General features: G+C 39.3%; 1 protein-coding gene across 4 annotated transcripts; it reads left to right on the forward strand.

The window, feature by feature from the left end:
* The first annotated feature begins 693 nt into the window (after positions 1-693).
* LOC101856449 (tigger transposable element-derived protein 4) lies at positions 694-14,068 on the forward strand. 4 transcript variants are annotated; one of them, XM_005104750.3, is made up of 6 exons: positions 694-880; positions 1,896-1,971; positions 3,904-3,940; positions 6,212-6,314; positions 9,705-9,804; positions 10,666-14,068. In XM_005104750.3, exon 6 carries the CDS (start codon positions 11,559-11,561, stop codon positions 13,140-13,142), a length of 1,584 nt encoding a protein of 527 aa, XP_005104807.1. In that variant the 5' UTR covers positions 694-880; positions 1,896-1,971; positions 3,904-3,940; positions 6,212-6,314; positions 9,705-9,804; positions 10,666-11,558; the 3' UTR covers positions 13,143-14,068. The 4 variants fall into 4 exon arrangements, with proteins under 4 accessions (XP_005104807.1, XP_035827316.1, XP_005104808.1 ...); XM_035971423.1 differs by having other exon boundaries at positions 1,896-1,941; XM_005104752.3 differs by lacking the exon at positions 694-880 and adding an exon at positions 1,120-1,157.
* The last annotated feature ends 2,297 nt before the right edge of the window (positions 14,069-16,365 follow it).

Consider the following 16,365-nt stretch of genomic DNA (forward strand, 5'->3'; position numbering starts at 1 on the left):
CTATGAGAGTAGGAGAGAGAGAGAGAGAGAGAGAGAGAGAGAGAGAGAGAGAGAGAGAGAGAGAGAGAGATACATTGATGCATTAAATAAGACACGACGATATTCTAGCTATTGTCCCAGTGGGAAATTTTTCTTGGATCTACAGAAATTATAAAAACACAAGTAGATCTAGTATTATGTAGATATAGATCTACTTAAAAACTAAATTATATAGCCTACAATGTTGGCCCTATAGGCTTATAACTATAATGCTATTACTTTCATAACATAATATTATGAAGAGAATGATTCAGCTGACAGTAATACCCTTTCACGTCAGATGCATTTTTCAACCACAGGCAGGAATTTATCACATACCTTTTGAGTTATTATGAAATATAGCTAATCACGAATTATTATTTCTCGATTACATTCAGAGAGCACAGTAGGAGGGTCGAGGCAGATTATCAACATCTATTATTCTTACATAAAAAAAAAAAATAAGATACGGTACAGGCTGGTTTATAATTAAAAATCGCAAACTAAAGAACAAAACTAAGCCGCCGAGAAAAACGGGCACAACAGTTTCTTGCAACATCATTCAGGCTTGAACCAATGGCGTTTTGACGGGAGTATCCCTTTCCAATGGATTCAGTGTTCTTGTTTTTCGATTGAAGTTATCAACTTTGCGCGGATTCAAGGGAAGCAACTCAAAAATTAAACCCTTGTTTGCTTCCGACAGGCTGGAGGCTGTTGACCTGTTGTAAACTTCCTGACTGACCGATGTCAAATTATTATGACGATGCGTCGAATTAAATGAAGCGTAACCAGTTAACCAGTCTGCCAGTCTTGTTAGTCTTTCGACCTTGGTTTGATTTGATAGAGGACTGAGCTCAGGCCTGTGAGTAAACTAGATCTAGATATCTAGATCTAAATCTTCAAGAACTGACTAATTTTAGCGAACCGACACATTTCGTCTTTCCTTGTTTTGTTTTTGGTGTATCTCAAACTTGTCAAACTCAAGCTTTGTTTACTTACTAGATCTAGATTTAGATCTAGATCTAGATCTACGCGTATAAAATATTACCGAGTAGCATCCCTTGGACCAGCTCTAAAAAATCAAGATATTTCAGAGAGAGAAGAGGGGAGGAGTTGATCTTGCGAGAACTTACGGGCGGGTGAGAATAGCCACTTTCAGGATATATTATATAATAGAAGTCTGGATTCTCTAGGGCCTAATATAGATCTACTAATTAAGTAATTAGGCCTACCTATTGCCATTTATTAAATTATTTTATAATCTTACTGTCCTGTTGTCCGAGCGATGAACGTGAGTCCGGCTGGATTGTACTTTTTTGGTGGATCCACTTACCACACTTACATTAGCTCCTCATCATCTGTGATCATCACAGCAAAATTCATTTATTCAAGGACCAATTGTCATTAGCTGGCATTTCTTCAACCTCAGACTCAGTCTGCTGATTCAGGTTGCCTACCCCTTCCATGTAGATCTAGATTCTTAGCCTGCCAGTCGAGCCGCACTTGGCCATACAGGCACTCATTGACCAAAACCGGTTGAAGAGTACACAGGTCTTATTATATAATAATGATCATTCCGGTTTAACCTGCACTGTCTGTAAGGCACCTTTTGGTTTTGTCTCAAATACAAATGCTTTAGGTATTGCAAACTAAAAAATAATTTACAATTCAGTAGAGCCCTATTTTTTTGGTTTGTTAGTCTAGCCGTCATTATAGCTCGGCTAGCCACAGCGTAGCTTTCTAATTTCTAGCCGTCATTAAGTAGGCAGGCCAGTCAGTTTAGCCGTCATTATGTATGACGAGCCTGCTTTTCCTATGATAATTACACTGAATTTTCTAACTGTATGTGTTACATAAATTTCTCATTGCTCCCACAGGAAAAAGAGAAAGAATACACACCGAGTGGTAGCCTAAATCTATCAAGTAGGCTGTTTTTTTTAAAAACTGCCACCTGTAAGTAATCACCTAGATTTATATTCTATAGGCCCTGTTGGCCTATTTACATATTTTTTACTAGTTCTTTCAGTTAGTGGAGTCGCCCGTACTGAACATGGATAGTTGAAAACAGTGGTAAACCAAGTTAAGAAAGTAAAATCCAAGATTTTTTTCTTTGTCTTTGTTTAAAAGAGATTTGTGAACATGATCCCATTTCTAAACCCCAAAAAATTTTGAGGAAATTATGACAACTAAATCTTTACTATCAATCCTCAGCTAACCAAATCAAGTCTTATAAAGCTTAATTCAAGGTAGTGAAACAGGAGAATCTAGATGCGAGATCGACACGTGGGGCAAAAAGTTCAAGAAATTGGTTGAAAAAGCACCCAATTCAAAGGTTGTACACTTTCAAATAGCTCGATAATGAATGTAAGAAACGAAAATCATCTGCTCAAACTAGAGGGTTGTGTTAAACCCAAAACCGCTATGACAATGTAATCCGAAAGAAATTTCCTTTATATTCTCAATATTTAAGAAAAGGGACACATCCTATTCACAGCCCATGGCAAGGTGTGAAGAAGGGGAGCAATGGTCAGTTTTACGGTACAGCTCTGAGACTTCATGCAGCATTATATCACTATCTGTTCCAGACATGAGAGCAATTCAATTCCCTGGTTATTTAGTCAATTTTGTGCTAGTGTTTTAATTTTTCTTTGTGTAATTTAGAAAACAAATGATTAGTGTTACCAATGGAACCCTCTTTTCTGCTTCCCCAGTACACTGGACAAGATATACAAATGTTTGTTCCTGAAATTGAATATAAATGCATATTGTAGTTAGTGCTGTTCCTCTAGGTTTTATGTTCTGAGATTACACCAGTGTTTTTAATGTATTGTGGGCTTTTTTCAGATTTTGAAGAAGATTCTGAATTATTCGGAAAGAACATTTTGTAATGTAACTTGGATGCAAAGCAATTCAATGATGCTTATCTTCAATTATAAGGGCAGAGTGCACGTAGAGATGTAATACAAGTTTCTATAAAAGTTGTGAGACACAACAGTGAGGGATTCAGATATATACAGTCCGTGCCGGCTTTAAGCACGCCGACATAAAGCACGTTCCGGATTCAAGCACGCTAAAGGGCTCTTACAGAATTTTTTGTGATATAAATTACACGCCTTTAAGCACGGTAACTCCGGCTTCAGGCACGCTTCATTTACAAGACAGTCAATACTTTCATGATGACCCATCGAATTTCGAAAACAGTCTAAACCGCAGCAGTGAGTGTGTTAAGAGAAACACAAAGAACGCAATTGACCGAGACACACACTGACACGCGTAGAGAGGAAGGCAGAGAGATGCACACAGCCACACACGTGGACCTAGGGCAAAGCTACACACAGACCAAAAAAAAAATACAAAGAAAATCGTGGTGACAAGAATGGGAGGCTGGCTGAGATTTCGCCTTTGACCCTCGCTATCCATTAATCCTGATTGTGTATCACATGCGAGGTGGAATGAAGGCGGTGGTAGTGGTATGAATATGGCACAGCGGGCAATGGTACGCACAGGCAATGTAGTGTAGGCCTAGTGTGCTGTATCGTGACTGGCCGTCTAAATTCAGTTTTCATTTCCCATTCGACCACAAAACAAAAACAAACAAGCAAACAAAAACTACCATGGCTGATTAAAATAACGGTGCACACTTTTGCGGGACCGCTATAGGCCTACTTACAATTTAAAGGGAAATAGCACAAGAAATTTTCTACATGAAAATCTCTGGATTATGTCTACTTCTCACTCAGGCACGCTTCGGCATTAAACACGCTTAAGCTTTCTCCTGATGACTGTGCTTAAAGCCGGCATAGACTGTATTGCATTTAAGATTTCAGATATGATGTAATGGATGGTTTGGTATGATCTAATGGTTTAAATTTTTTTTCTCACTAGGTAGCGGAAAGTCTTCAGAGAAGAATGCCTGAGCGGGGTAACTAAATTTTTGTTTTCGATACAAATGTCAATGGAGTAAAATGCCTAGATCCCCTTAGTGGAATTCGATGTACAATGGCATATACAGCATACATAAATATGCAATAGTTTATCAACTTTACATGATTACAAAATCACACAAAATTGCAGACAATCGTAACATGCAATAGGTCGCTTTTAAGGACAAGTGGGCTAATCCAGATTTCAGGGGTTTCCAGAAATCTTGACCGACACCAAAAGTGAGCTTTGCCCTACCTATAGGAGAAGTGCAGTTTGGTTTCATTGGTGTGTATATATTTGTTTGGTTATAGAGAAAACTCTCCTTGTCTTTCAAAGAGACTGAATAAAGATCCAAAAACTTTAACTTTGATTTTCACTAAACAGCATTTATTGGGATAGCCCCCTTATGCTTAAAAGTGACCAATTGTTGGGTGCTACTGTGCAGTGCCCTTTTTGTGAGCTGAGTTCATCTTGTTTTGCTCAAAGACCCACCCTTTTGACCACCCACCCAAATGCAATGTTACTAACACATATTTGACATTATTGTGAACCTGAACTCAGAAGCCTCTCAACTACTGGAGCATGTGAAAAATGCAAGACATGGATAAAACATTGGATTGTGTTGCAAGATGTATGTTAACCCCCCCTCCCGCCTATCACCATTACTGTTCATGTTTGCCGTTGAGATGAAAACTTTTCTACCTTCCGCCCTCAATCCGGTTTCATCATCATTTTACCTTGAGGATTCCCAGCCCATGATGCTTCGTATGTGATGTTGGTGGTCAGTCTAGCTTCCTAATTCTTCCTCCTTCCACTTCTCTCCCCCGAAATGATCTCTTGTCTGCCCATCCAGTTTTTCTATTTTCATTTTTATATAAATATGTGAAAATTCTGAGAAAAAGTGTAATGAATAAACATTTGAGAGACCATGGAAATGATGAGCGCACTCTTGATGTCTGCTTGTTCTTGGTATTATTGTAAACTTTTCCATGTGAAATTGTAATGTTTTTTAATTCATTCACTCTCTAGCACTACACATGCTATAGGCTATGATTACACAGCTTCAACAATTCGGAATATAATCTAATCCCAGAGAATTGGGAGGCAGACTATACAACAAGAAAAATATTCTGTGTTAGTCATGTTATTTGAGGCACACAAAACCACAATAGGGCAAGTCTGAGGAAAAAGTAATTATACATATATATATATGGCATTTAACTACCTCAGAATTACAAAGATTGTCTGCACATTACCTAATTTTGAGAAATTGGACGTCAAAGATTTTGAGTTTCACATCATGCCAAGTTTGTCAAATGCCATTCTTTGAATATTTTGATAATGACTTTGAATGATCTTACTATTTTGATAGAGCAGATAGAACATTTGGTTTCTGATTAGTAACTCAAAACGGTAAAAAATGTCAGATAGAACTTTGTAATTCTGAGGTAACGATTTATATAGTGCTCTACCCCGAGTCCACAAGGTCTGAGTGCTTTACAATACAACAGTAACATATGAAACAGTGCATTGTGTTCTGGCCAAGAAAATCTCTATATCTCATTATTAATTTAAAAACAGAAATGACATTGGAATGAATTGAAAGGATTTGATATCTCTTGGGCTAAGCATTCCAGATCTTGGGGCATGATATACAAATTAAATGCCCTTTCACCCATTGTTTTAAGTTTCATAGATGGTAAAATAAATTTCATTTTGTCAGCTGATACCTTTTACTGTGAGTTTGAATGTACTGTTTCAACAGATTTGATAAATATGTTGGTTCATTATCATTCAAACATTTGTGACATAGAATGGCCAATTTGTATACAATTCTTTTATCAACAGGAAGCCAGTGAAGTGTCCGTAAAAGATATGTAGCAGAGTCTCACTTTCTTTTCTGTAAAACTAAACACACAGCATTGTTTGGGATAGTTTGAAGTCTTTTCACTTCCTACAGCAGCATTCCTGATTTCTAGAGTTACAATAGTCAAGTCTTGATAAAACTAAGCTATTTACTAATACAGCAGTATACTTAGTATTGATTAGATGACATTTATTGATTTTCCTTATTTATAAATATATCTGCAACTGATCAGATGATTATCTCAGCTGACATTGACAAATTGGAATAAAAAGAGATGCCAAGATTCTAAATTTATCTTTAAATGCAATTTCCCCATCATCAATTTTTATGTGATCGTTGTGAAGTAGGCCTACAAGTATTGGTTCGCTAATTGGAACATGTCTATATTTTTCTTTTTCTTAGTGAACTGCGGTGTCAATCTCGAGACAAAAATTGTCTTCTATGAAATAGACGCCCCTCCGTTGAAGAAGTGTCGCTTTACATTTGTGGTGGAAGGTGCCGAAGGGTGAGTATAGTGATGTGGTGAGTGGTGTATGGGCAGAGTCAAAGATCAGCTAGGGTTACAGATAATTGTAAAGTACACAAGGCATGCTGTAGACTGTAGAGCTTGGATAGTGCTATATAAATGCAAATTATTATTACAATGGAACGCCGATGCAATAAGCTCGGATTCAACGAGGGGAGATGGAATCCCCATTTTTTAATTAATTAAAATCAATAAAAATAAGTCGGTTTCAATGAACACATAAATGAGCAAGCTCTGATTCAACAAAGTGGCTTGCAAGGTGAACAGCCCCCGCTGACGTGGCTTCGCTCATTTTTCTCCCTCAATGAACTTTTGTCTATTCCTGGAAACCATCCTTGGCATCTACATTGAAAATCACTATTCGCTTAGCATCTTATGCGATCGGTCGGCGGCCTTCTTTCATACCAACACACGCGTTGATGGTGTGCACACATATCTTAATATGTGTTGAGGTCGGACGCGCGCGCGCGCGCGCGTGTGTGTGTGTGTGTGTGTGTGAGTGTGTGTGCATGCGCGTCTGTGTGTGTACGTGTGTGCGTGCGTCTAGAGGGAGGGGGCACAAGTGATCTGGGCGTGGAACATCAGCAGTAGAGATACAAAATGCGTCACCACACAGTACCCAGTCATCCCCCCCCCAATTGTAGGCAAGTCTTGACTTAAATCTTTGTAGTGAATTGTGCGCTTGTCTGAGGAATCAAATGTTGCTGTATGCTAGGCTATACCCAGCAACAGAACTTGTTCGGGAAACAATACGTCATAGGTGACACAGGCATGCAAATTTGAATTAATCAGACCCTTTGCAGAGTATGTGCTTGGTAGGATCCAGTGTATCTTCCCAGAATTTTCCAGCATTTCTTCGGTATGGCACAAAGAAACGAAAATGCCTCTCATTTGAAACCAAACTACTTTTGATTGAGGAAGTCAAATACATTATACAGTACTTGCCCGGTGCCTGTAATTATCTACACAAAAACCTCATGTTAGCTATATTATTTATCTAACACTCAGATTCAACGAAATTGAAGGTCAGGCCGGACGACTTCATTGAATCTGAGTTCCACTTTATTATTATTATTTTATTATTATTATTATTAGTAGTAGTAGTATAATTATTATTACATATTTACCTCAAATTAAACCTTACCAATGTCCATGAAAGTAAGATACAGTGGAACTTGGATTCAACAAAGTCGTCGCACCTGACTGTGAATTTTGTTGAATCCGAGTGTTTGTTTTAATAGCAAACATGAAGTTTTTATAATTACAGGCACCGTGCAGATAGTGTCTATCGTATTCGACTTCCTCAGTCAAAAGTAGTTTAGTTTCAAATGAGAGACATTTTTGTTTCGTTGATGCCATACAGAAGAAATGCTGGAAAATTCCAGGAAAATACACTGAACTCTACCATGCACACATTGCACAAAAGAGCCGATTTGTTCAAATACACGTGTGTTTTATCTATGATGTATTGTTTGCAGAACAAGTTATGTTGCTGTGTAGAGCCTTGCATACGGCAACGTTAGGTTCCAGACAAATGCACAAATCCTTATTCAGAATCAAAACTAGCTTATCATTGTAATATACTGATCAGTAGCCAGGTGGGAAAAATGACTGATGTGGTTGTATCTCTAACGCGTTTCACACCTGGGCCACATGTGCCCCCTCCCCCAAGGCACATGTACACACAGTCACACGTGTGCTGGATGCCTGTTCGACCCTGACACTCGCTAAGACATGTGCTTTTGCTAACAACGCGTGTGCGGGTATGAAAGAAAGCCACTGATTGGTCAAATAAAAAATAAGCAATAGGCGAAGCACATATGGTTCACGATGCAGATGTCATGGATGGTTTCCAGGAATAGATAAGGTTCACTGCAGGAGAAAAATGAGCTTGGCCACATCGGTGAGGACTGTTCACCCTGCAAGTAACTTCATTGAATCCGAGCTCATTCATGTGTTCGTTAAATCGGAGTTACTTTTATTGATTTTAATGAATAGAAAAAATGGGGAATCCATCTCCTTTCGTTGAATCCAAGTTTTGGTTTAATATGAGATTTGAATCCGAGTTCCATTGCACATACATGTACCAGAAAAATTAAGATAATGATTAGGAGAAAACAATATCTCTTGAAAATAAAAGAGCAATAACTGATATATAGCGAATTCAAAATGTTTGCAAAATACAAAATGGATAAAACGAAAAAAAAAAAATAGTGATAAAAAAAATCCAGTATAAAAAATATAAATGAGGCATTATGGTGAAATCAGGTGCTGGTCAAAATACAATGGAGTCCGCTTAAAGTGAACTCTTTGGGACCAGAAGAAAATGTTCACTTTATCCAAGGTTCAGTTTAACCATTTTGGTGGGGTGCAGGCCTAGAAACAGTAGCTACACGCAGTGGTGGGTCAAGGGTGGAGGTGGGGTGGGGGGACAACACAGCAGGGAGCCTAGATTAGAGCCCTTTCTTTCTGATTGAGAATGGTGTCGCCAACGCCGAGCTGGGTTTGTCTGCCGATGCCCAAGGCAAATAATTTTATTTTTACAGCATGGCCACAGTGACACAGTTGGTCCGTTCTTTGCTTTCACTCATTTTGGACGTTCACTATCCGATTTCCCCACGAAAGCAGTTCATTTTGTCCACCGTTGTTTTTTACTTAAACAAATAGCGTTCCGATCGGGATCACTGAATATTGTTCATTTTAACCGATTGTTCAAATAAAGCGTGTTCCCTTCAGGCGGACACCTCTGTAATGAAATAGAAGAAATTGTCAGTGTTTTGCTGTTTGGCAATTTTTATTGATTTTTAACATTTCTGGCTCAACATCTTTTATGCTGATCTAAAAACACATTTCTGTGTGGATTTTTACTGAAAATTGGTGATGAAAGGCACAACAAATGTAAATTTACAGTTTCCAAGGACACTCAAGCTTTGGAAGTCACCAAACTTTGGCGGCCATTTTCTCATTAAGTTTTCCTGACACCAGCTGACCCCAACTCTTTCAGTAAAAAATCATATATTATATGAACAGCCAGACAAACTGGATATTCAGTCCCAGTGAGGCTGCTCCATTAATAACAATAATAGATTGCTTATAGCTCACTATCCCATAAGAGTATTAGCTCTGAGCGCTTTACATCAATCACATGAACACGAAAAAGTTACAATTCATTCATGCTGGATAAAATATTTCACTGTAACAAGGAAAACCACATAAAGAGAACCATCACATCACATCAATCTGAATATACAAGTAGGGACAGCAGTAAAAACAAAATTACACTAGGGAATAAAAGTTCATGTATTTTTGTTTCCAGGCGTACACAGCAAAGTGAAAGTTCAATCTGTTATGTTCTTTTTTTTTCCTCAGGGCTAGTGGGCAGGCGGTAGCTCGGTTCCAGGCTTGGGATGGCGAGTCCTTGGTGAGGGAAAATGTGTCCAGCCAGTTTCCTGCAGGATCTATCTGGAAGGTTTGTTTGTTTTAGTTTTAGTGTGGGTGAGACTTTGATAACAGCACTTGCAACACAAATAGGTCATGGTCAGACCAGCCACTCTGTGAAATCTAAAAATCAGGATTTCAAGGGGGAAAAAAATCAGGATTTGGTGAAAAAACTCAGGAGCATTGACAAACCACTCCAGGGTGACTGCCAAGTTGATACCAATTTTTCCAGGGGTGGCCATTCATTCTTCTGGGGTATAGTATATACCGAATGCAAATGTTGGCACAGGTATAATATGTGTCACGACGCTGTGGAATCAGGTGTTCGTCAATCTTTTGGGCTTGCAAAGTTATTGATATCATCTTAAAGCTTTTCATTTGTCTTGCTTAGTACGAAAAAAATTCCTTTATCTTGAACAGAATTCGAGATATTTGTGAATGAAGGAGGTGGGGGTCACCTGGTTTCAGAGGTCGATCGGTGAGAAAATGACCGCCAAAGATGAGTTATTTCCTTAGCTTGAGAGGCCTTGAAAACTGAAAATTTACATTTTTGTGCCTTTATACAACGTTATTCAGTAAAATTCACCCAGAAATTATGCGATCTATAATGGGTATAAAAAGTGTTGAGCAAAAAAAAAAAAATCCGATTAAAATTCACAAACTTGAGGAAAAATGCCAGTTTCTTCTCTTTGATTATTTTGACGAGTGCCTGATTTCCCCACGCTACCTCACATATCTGTATATCTGGTTGATAAAAGTAATGAGTAGAATCTGAGAATGCTTGTGAAGATTGACGATTTTCATGTTCAGAGTAGTGAATTCAAATACAATGTATCAAAATGACTTGGGGTATCTTGACTGATAACACTGTTATTGATGCAACTTTCCTCAGGATTCCATGCAAGTCAAAAAAGGAGATGTCTGCAATGTTGTGGTGGGCGTGAAGAAAGATTTCAACCTGGCGGACTTAAGACCCTAGAGAAATATTGGTCTGAGTGCTGTATAATTGGGCCTCACTATCACTGACTCATGCTTAACTCATTCACTACATAATTTTTTTACTCTCTGGGTTGCAATTTCTTCCGCCAGCAGTCAAATGTATACATTTCGTTTTGTCCATTGATTCTCTTATTTGCTAAGCAAAGTATAATCTTATATGAAATGAAAGGAAATTGAAAGGGGGATTTAAAAAAAAAAAATTTTTTTCAACCAAAAACATACAGTAAAAGTCCTCGAATCTGGAACACGAAAATAACGAATTTTCGGGTACCTCGAACATAATGCTCGGTCCTATTTCAGTCCGTATGTTTTCTTTGTGTTGATTTCACGGAGTTCCCAAACACGCACCAACACGCAACACTGAAATCTCGAACAAATCCACTTCACATTCTCAACTAAACACCCAGCTTTACAGCCTTTCTGGCCACTGGTAGGTGTTTCTTTGCTATTGTTACTGCCAAAACGTGGTCCTTGTACTGGAGGAAGGGGGGACGGAGAAGGGAGGTTGGGGAGTGATGCTGACTGCACCGCATGACTGGCTCGCCATTTGTGCAATCATGTTTTGGGGCACACGTGATGCGGATGGCAAGAGGCGTAACTTTCTGTAAGCCAATGAAATGAGAGGAAAGGAATGTTGAAGAAATCGGCTTTGCACACAAGAGATTTTTCTACTTTCCCCTTTCTTTCATCTTCTTGCTTTCACACCGTCAACACCTTCATCACCCCTATCTGGTTTTGTTAACCTAATCTTCATTGTTACAACTTAGCCACTTAGACTTAAGAGTGATGGCAGAGAAGAGGAAACTCAACTGTCTCACGTTTGAGAAGAAACGGGAAATCCTGACTCTTGTGGATAAAAAAACAATGAGCAAAACAGACATTTGCAAGCAGTTCAACATCCCAAAGTCAACCCTGTCCACCTTCATCAAAGATCGGGACAAAATCAACAGCCGCAGTGAGGCATGCCAACCAAACAGGAAAAAGCAACGCACAGTTAAGTCAGATGCCATTGAGAAATCTCTGTTTGTTTGGTTTAAGCAAGCCCGGGCAATGGCTATCCCCATATCAGGGCCGATCTTGATGGCGAAGGCAGAAGAGATCGGGACAGAGATGGGCCTTGATTTCAAAAGCAACACTGGCTGGCTTGATCGTTTCAAGAAACGCTATGGCATCCTGTACAAGTACAAGACCGTCTGTGGGGAGTCGGCTGCTGTCAAGACTGAGTCATTAACCCCAGTGGAATCGCGAACGAAGGGTTTGTTGACATTGCTGAGAGACTTTGAGCCCAGAGACATATACAGCGCAGATGAAACAGGCCTGTTTTATCGGTGTCTCCCTTTCAATACACTTGCACTCAAGGGAGAGAAATGCAGTGATGGAAAAGCGCCCAAAAACCGACTCACGGTGCTGGTTGCTGCCAACATGGACGGCAGTGACAAACTGCCATTGCTTATCATTGGGAAGTTTGATCGACTTCGCTGCTTTAAATATTGCAAGTACCTGCCCCTGCAGTATAAGGCCAACAAGAAATCGTGGATGACGGCGGCCTTGTTTGAGAGCTGGGTGAGATCACTGGATGCCAGTTTCAAGTGTGAAGGAAGGAAGATTGCACTCGTCGTTGATAACTGCCTTGCCCACCCTGACATTGATGATCTACATGCCGTGACACTGATGCGACTTCCCTCCAACACAACCTCTGTACTTCAGCCATGCGACCAGGGCATCATCGCATCCCTGAAAAAGCACTATCGAACAATTGTCTTGCGCAAACTCATTGCTTACACGGATCACGGCAAGAGCGCTGATACCTTTGAAATGTCGATTCTCGACGCCATGTATGAGCTGAAGGCTGCATGGAATCTTGTCTCCTCTGCCACAGTGGCAAACTGCTTCAGGCTCGCGGGATTTGTGGTTGGAAGTGAGCAACCACCTGACGATGCTACACCAACAGCAGACATCAACAAGGAAACACCAACTTCACCTGCACCCACCTGTTATGGCACGGACGACCTGTTCGAAGCAATGGCAAAGAAATTTCTGCCACCAGGAGTCTCCCTCAAAGACTTTTTCTCAGTGGACGATGCTGTCGAGACAACAGGACAGCTCAGCACAGAGGAAATCTGTGCCTCTGTTAATGTTACAGATAGCGAAGAACAAGAGCAGGATGACAGTCCCACTCCTTCATCCATCCCAACTGTAGCAGAGGCACGGGAGGCTCTACAAAAACTTAGAGAGTTTATCCAGGCTCACGACTTTTCCCAAGCTGAACAATACGTCAATGTCCTTGGCAATGTTTCCTCCGACATTGAGATGGTGTCACTGAAGAGAAGGAAGCAATCTTCCATTACGGATTTCTTCCAAAAAGTGTAGTGATTTTTCATTTGAAATGGAAATATTATCTTTAGTCAAAATACTCTGTTTTCTTTAGTCAAAATACTCTGTTGGTTAGGCCTAATACTAATATCGGAGCAATAGAATAATACTGTACATGAAAAAATCATACCGTAGGCACTTATTTTTAGTCATAATGTACACTAGAACATGACAGGCAGTCAGCGGTGTGCATTGTGATTGGCCAATCCAGTGATGAGCGAGGTGGGGCAGGCGGCAGAGAGAGATAGTGGGGAGAGATTCGTTACGTGAGCCACTCCAAAAGTGAAGTGCCAAAGCCTAGACGCTCAGTATGAGAGCATATAGGCCATAGCCCTAGGCCTAAGCGAGGCCAAAAAGTGAAAGAAGAGGAGAGCGTGTAGATCTAGTGTGTGATTCCTGATTCTTTGAATGGTGATCAATGATGCTCAGGCATACACATGCATCCACTTCACCAGTTCTACAGTAGTGGGCCTACCGGTACAATAGACAGCACAAGCAACAAGACCAAGGAAAAGATGGCTTCCAACAAAGACAAAAGGAAATGCTTCTCTCTTGAATTGAAGGCAAAAATAATCAGACGAAGTTGACAAGCATATTTTAATTTTATTGATATGGAAGGCGGTAATTATTATGTGGATTTTAAGAAGTTTTCCTGTAATTTCCCCTTTGCATTCCTATAGCGGGAACTTGCTTGCAGCTGGATTTTTCTTCAGGAGCCAAAAGTCCTGCCCCGTGTTCTACTGTACATACCTTGCTGTAATAGTTCAATGTCTGTTCTGTTTTACTTCAACCAATGTTACCTTGCCTGTTATTTGCTGGAAGGCTTACATCGGAAATGTACCGGTATTGTTTGTTCATTTGTTTAGTTTAGTTGCTTTTGCTATAAAATTGTTGTGGAAAATTTAAAAAAACAAAGAAGAAAACTGAAAAGAAAAATCAAAACATATCACAGATACACATGCACACACGCACCCGCCCACCCATCCATTCACTCCACACAAACACACACACCAAGAAAACAAAATTTTTAAAGTCTGACTCAGAGCCTTTCCTTGCAACAGCACTGACAATACACGGCCCTCTTGTTTCAAACTTTCCAAACCAAGGGAGCTAACAATGGTAATTGATTTATTTGCCTTTTTACCTCCATTGATTTTCTTTCTATTTTTTGTATTTGAGGCTTTCATGGACATGACGAATTACGGAAATCTCAAACACGATTTTCAATCCCCGACGAATTCGAGATACCCGTGTTCGACTGTAGATAGTATTTCAGAAAATCTGGACTGGAATAAGTGGATTATTTTTAGATTTAGAGGCATATATGATATGGCTCGTTCTTGGGATGGGGAAGATTCTGAGCCTATATGTCGGCTCGCCGTAGTGAATGAGTTAAGGGACTGACATACTATAATATTGTTTTGTCAAATGGTATCTTTTGTTATGTACATTTGAGCCCTCACCTAGGGAACATGCATTAACAATATGCACACAAATAGACCTTCAGTTCCCAGATTTTTTTGGTGAGGCATCAGGGTGAAATCAGGCGCTGGTCAAAATAATGAAATCGAAGAAACTGGCATTTTTCCTTTAGTTTGGTAATTTTTATTGAATTTTTGCTTTTTGGCTTAATGCATTTACATGTCCGTTCAGAAAGACATTTTAGTGTGGATTTTACATAAAACCTTGATTAACCAGTAAGTCTACTTTATCTCCGAGGGAACTCTGACTATTTTGGTACCAAATCTAAAATTGACATTTATAGATCTATATCTCTAAACTGGTCATTAGATTTTTTTAAAAAGTGAATCAATTCCGATAGTTCTTCATCTTATGAATGATCTCCTGGTAAAAAAGACTTGTTTTAGCCAAAAAGTAATTTGATGTAGAAGTCGTGGTAAATGAATCCCCCCGTACTGCTGCCAAGCTGCTCACCGGCACAGCCGTTCCGATCACGAGCCACTGGGCAAGGACTCTCAGGCTTTGTAAGTCACCAAACTCTGGTGGCCCTTTTCTCCCAAATTTTACCTCTGAAACCAAACAAACCCCACATTCTTATTTCGCAAATCTCGACTTCTATTTAAGATAGATGAGTATTTTTTTTTTCATCCAAAGCAATACTTATGAACAAGTTTTAACTTTAAGATGATGATAATAACTCCGTAAGCTAAAAATATTCAACGTCCGCCTGATTTCATCGTGTTGTGACACGTGTATTTCTTAGAAATTTTATTTTTGTCAGAGGGTGACAAATTTCATAGAGGGTTTGCCCATATTATCTGTTTGTTATAAGAGTTGCATAAATATCAAGTGTCCTGTGTCTTTCTTTGGGTGACATGCTACCAGTTACTGCATATATTGTTTGACAATGGTGGAACAACTTGTGACTAGATTAATAGTATATTGACAGTTATGCATATATTATAATCATATCTTAAACTTGCTGATGTTGTAGAATAATCATCATCCTTTGTCATAACGACATTGAAAGTAGCTGGTCGCCATGAAGTGTTTACTCTACATAAATGTGGTCAAGAGGTGTGGTGTTCGCCTCTCATTCAATAGGTCCCAGGTTTAAAACCTTACAATGACGAAAAAATGTTTGTCTCTAAAATTTTTTCCTTTCACCCTCTTTCCTGTTCTCTAGACATGTTCTCTCATTTGCTTTCATCTCCAGTCTAGTCAGTATAAAAACGTACTGAGTATCTTCGAAATCGAAATAATGCGAAATATATGGCTGCCTGAAGGCAAGGGGTCCAACTAAGTAGGACAGTCGGTCGCATATATACGATATATATATCTATTATCTATTTGTGGTGGCCGAATTTTGCTATCCAAAAGGCTTTTTAATGGCTGCATCGATCGACATGCGGTTTTCGCCAAAAGATTCTTTTAAATATTCTCCAGAGCATGACGCCCTTGGTTTTTTCAGTTTTTAGACAGTTTTGCTGCAAAAAGCTAAATTTCTTTATTTCGCTGATCGCTTTTGTAGGCCGACGCTTCCGTCTCTGTGATTTTAGAAAATCCGGATGTGATATTTCGCGAGGCGCATTTTGTTTTGAGAGTATAGATCTATATCTTTATAATAAAATTGCATCTCTCAAGATTTATTGTCCCATTCCAGTAGAGTGTAAATGTAGTAGGCCAAAGACTTTTAATTGATGTTAAAGCACCGATCATTCCTTTCATCGAAAGGGGGCCCAGCTAATATATATATATA

The sequence above is a fragment of the Aplysia californica genome, unplaced genomic scaffold (genome assembly GCF_000002075.1).
Source record: "Aplysia californica isolate F4 #8 unplaced genomic scaffold, AplCal3.0 scaffold00434, whole genome shotgun sequence".
NCBI classification, from domain to species: Eukaryota; Metazoa; Mollusca; class Gastropoda; order Aplysiida; family Aplysiidae; genus Aplysia; species Aplysia californica.